This window comes from Geospiza fortis, unplaced genomic scaffold (assembly GCF_000277835.1).
Source record: "Geospiza fortis unplaced genomic scaffold, GeoFor_1.0 scaffold14, whole genome shotgun sequence".
Taxonomy (NCBI): Eukaryota; Metazoa; Chordata; class Aves; order Passeriformes; family Thraupidae; genus Geospiza; species Geospiza fortis.
Window position 1 is genome coordinate 901,483 of NW_005054512.1, and position 2,354 is coordinate 903,836.

General features: G+C 50.8%; 1 protein-coding gene across 1 annotated transcript in view; it reads left to right on the forward strand.

The window, feature by feature from the left end:
• Nucleotides 1–2,354, forward strand: part of FOXP4 (forkhead box P4) — a 29,065-nt gene that overhangs the window by 21,308 nt on the left and 5,403 nt on the right. The window contains exon 11 of the mRNA XM_031063552.1: nt 68–169. Within this exon, the coding sequence (XP_030919412.1) occupies nt 68–169 (102 nt within the window). The remainder of the gene's footprint in view (nt 1–67; nt 170–2,354) is intronic.

Consider the following 2,354-nt stretch of genomic DNA (forward strand, 5'->3'; position numbering starts at 1 on the left):
TGCTGAACCCCTTGGGATGGTGTCAAACCCCACAAGTGACAGCCTTGTCCCCTATCTGGCTGCCCAGGCCATCCTGGAGACCCCCGACAGGCAGCTAACGTTGAATGAAATCTACAACTGGTTCACGCGGATGTTCGCCTACTTCCGGAGGAACACGGCCACCTGGAAGGTGAGAGCAGCTCTGCCTGGCGCCCTGGGCTCTCCCTGACCCAGCCTGAGCTCACCCCATTTCCCCCAGGCTCACCCCATTTCCCCCAGGCTCGCCCCATTTCCCCCAGGCTCACCCCAACCCACTCTGGGCTCAGCCCATCCCAACTCAGGCTCACCCCATCCCATCCAGGCTCACCCCATCCCACCTTGGGCTCACCCCAGCCCACCTAGACCTCACCCCAGCCCACCTAGACCTCACCTCAACCCACCTTGGGCTCACCCCAGCCCACCTAAACCTCACCCCATCCCACCCTGAGCTCCCCCCAGCCCACCCAGGCCTGGCTGCTGCAGGAGATGCTCTTGTGCTAAAGGACCAGTTCATTGCCCAGCCCTAAAATGGTGTAAGAAATTATTTTAGGACCAAATCCCGCTTTTTTACCCCCCCCCCCCAGAACACCTCACTAGGCTGTGGGGATGCATCATCCTTACAGTGGGATACAGCAAAGGGCTGTGTGGTAAAATCCGGGGATTTTTTGTAGAGAACAAGGGCAGAGGCAGGAGAGAGAGAGACTGGAAATAGCAAATGAGGTTAATGATAACCTGGGGGCAGGTGACACTGCTGGTGGCTGGGAATGCAGGGAGGGATCAGCAGGGAAACCCCTCTGCCACCCCCCAAACAGCTGCCTGTGCCCATCAGGTTCCCCCCACCCCTCTCACAGACAGAAGTTTTTGTCACTTAGGAGGTTTTGTCACCAGCCTGGGCTGCTGGAGTGGATTTTGGAGCAGCACACGAGTGCTGGGGCTGCTCCCCTTTTGTTTTGTTTAGAAATCAGAGCCAGGAAAAGCCATCTGAGAGGAGCAGGGGGGTGTGGAGGGAGCAGTTCTGTGATTCTGTGATTCCCTTCTTGCCTCAACCAAGAGGGAAGATTTATTTATTTCTTGTTTCCTGCTGCCCATATTTACTGCGAGGCAGCTCAGCTCCCCTCCAGCTCAGGGCAGCAAGGAGTGAAGTGGCAGAGGGAAACCTGCTAGTTTAAATCAAAATAATTCAAATCAGCCAGGTGCAAGTGAGATGGAGCTTTTGGAGAGGCTTGAGGAGGAGGAATCCATTCTCCAGGAGCTCAGGGCCCCCGTGTGTCGCTGCTGCAGATCCAGGCTTTGCTTCCATGGGAGGCTTTTGGGTGGATATCAGGCATTTTGGTGAAGCCCTGGAATGGGACAGGGTGGCAGCAATGGGGCAGAGGGCTCTCTGTGGCATCACTGCCCCCAGAGCCTCAGTTTCCCCCTCTGCAATGAGGTGAAATTGCCTTTTTCCTGCCTTTTTGTTGCTGAAAGGAATAAATAATTTGGGTTTTTTTGCAGTTTCCACACACCCCGTGTTAACAAGGGCACAGGGAGAAGGGCATCCCTCAGTTTTCTGCTTCCCTTTTTTTCTATTCTTTATTTTTTCCTGTTCTACCACCAAAAAGGGATGGCAGGGGATTAAAAAGAGCTTGAGTGGGGGGGAAGGATAATTCCCTTCACAACTTGCAGTGCCCAAGGCCAGGCTTCTTCTGGAGGGGGATACACAGGAAAAAATACCATATTTCCTCTCCTTGAAAACCACTTTTCTGGGGTTTTTCCCTCCTTTCCTGTAGCTCCCCCTGGGATGGGACAGGAGTGCTGGGGGGACCAAGGTGGGGAAGCCACAGGGAGACCCCAGCAGGGCCCAGGGAGTGGGTGGAGGGTGCAGAGCAAACATCATTAGAGGAGAGAGATGAGAAGCAAACAGAGCAGCTGGGCCTGGCTCTGAGCAAACACTGCCTGGAAACACAAAACCACCTCAGGCTGAGGCAGGGGACACGTCCCCAAACCAGGGGCTGGCCTGGGACCTCCCCTGTGACCTGGGAGCAGCACAGGGATGGGGCATGCCAGGCTCCAGGGGTGCAGGATCACACCCTGCCCACTGCCAGGCTTTATTTTATTTTATTTTATTTCATTTCATTTTATTTTATTTCATTTCTTTTCATTTCATTTCATTTCATTTCATTTCATTTCATTTCATTTCATTTTGTTTCATTTTTTAATCTTTATTTTATTTTATTTACTTTGTTTATTTTATTTTATTTTATATTCTATTTTTATTTTATTTTATATTTTATTTTATTTATTTCATTTCATTTCATTTTTTTATCTTTATTTTATTTCATTTTATTTACTTTATT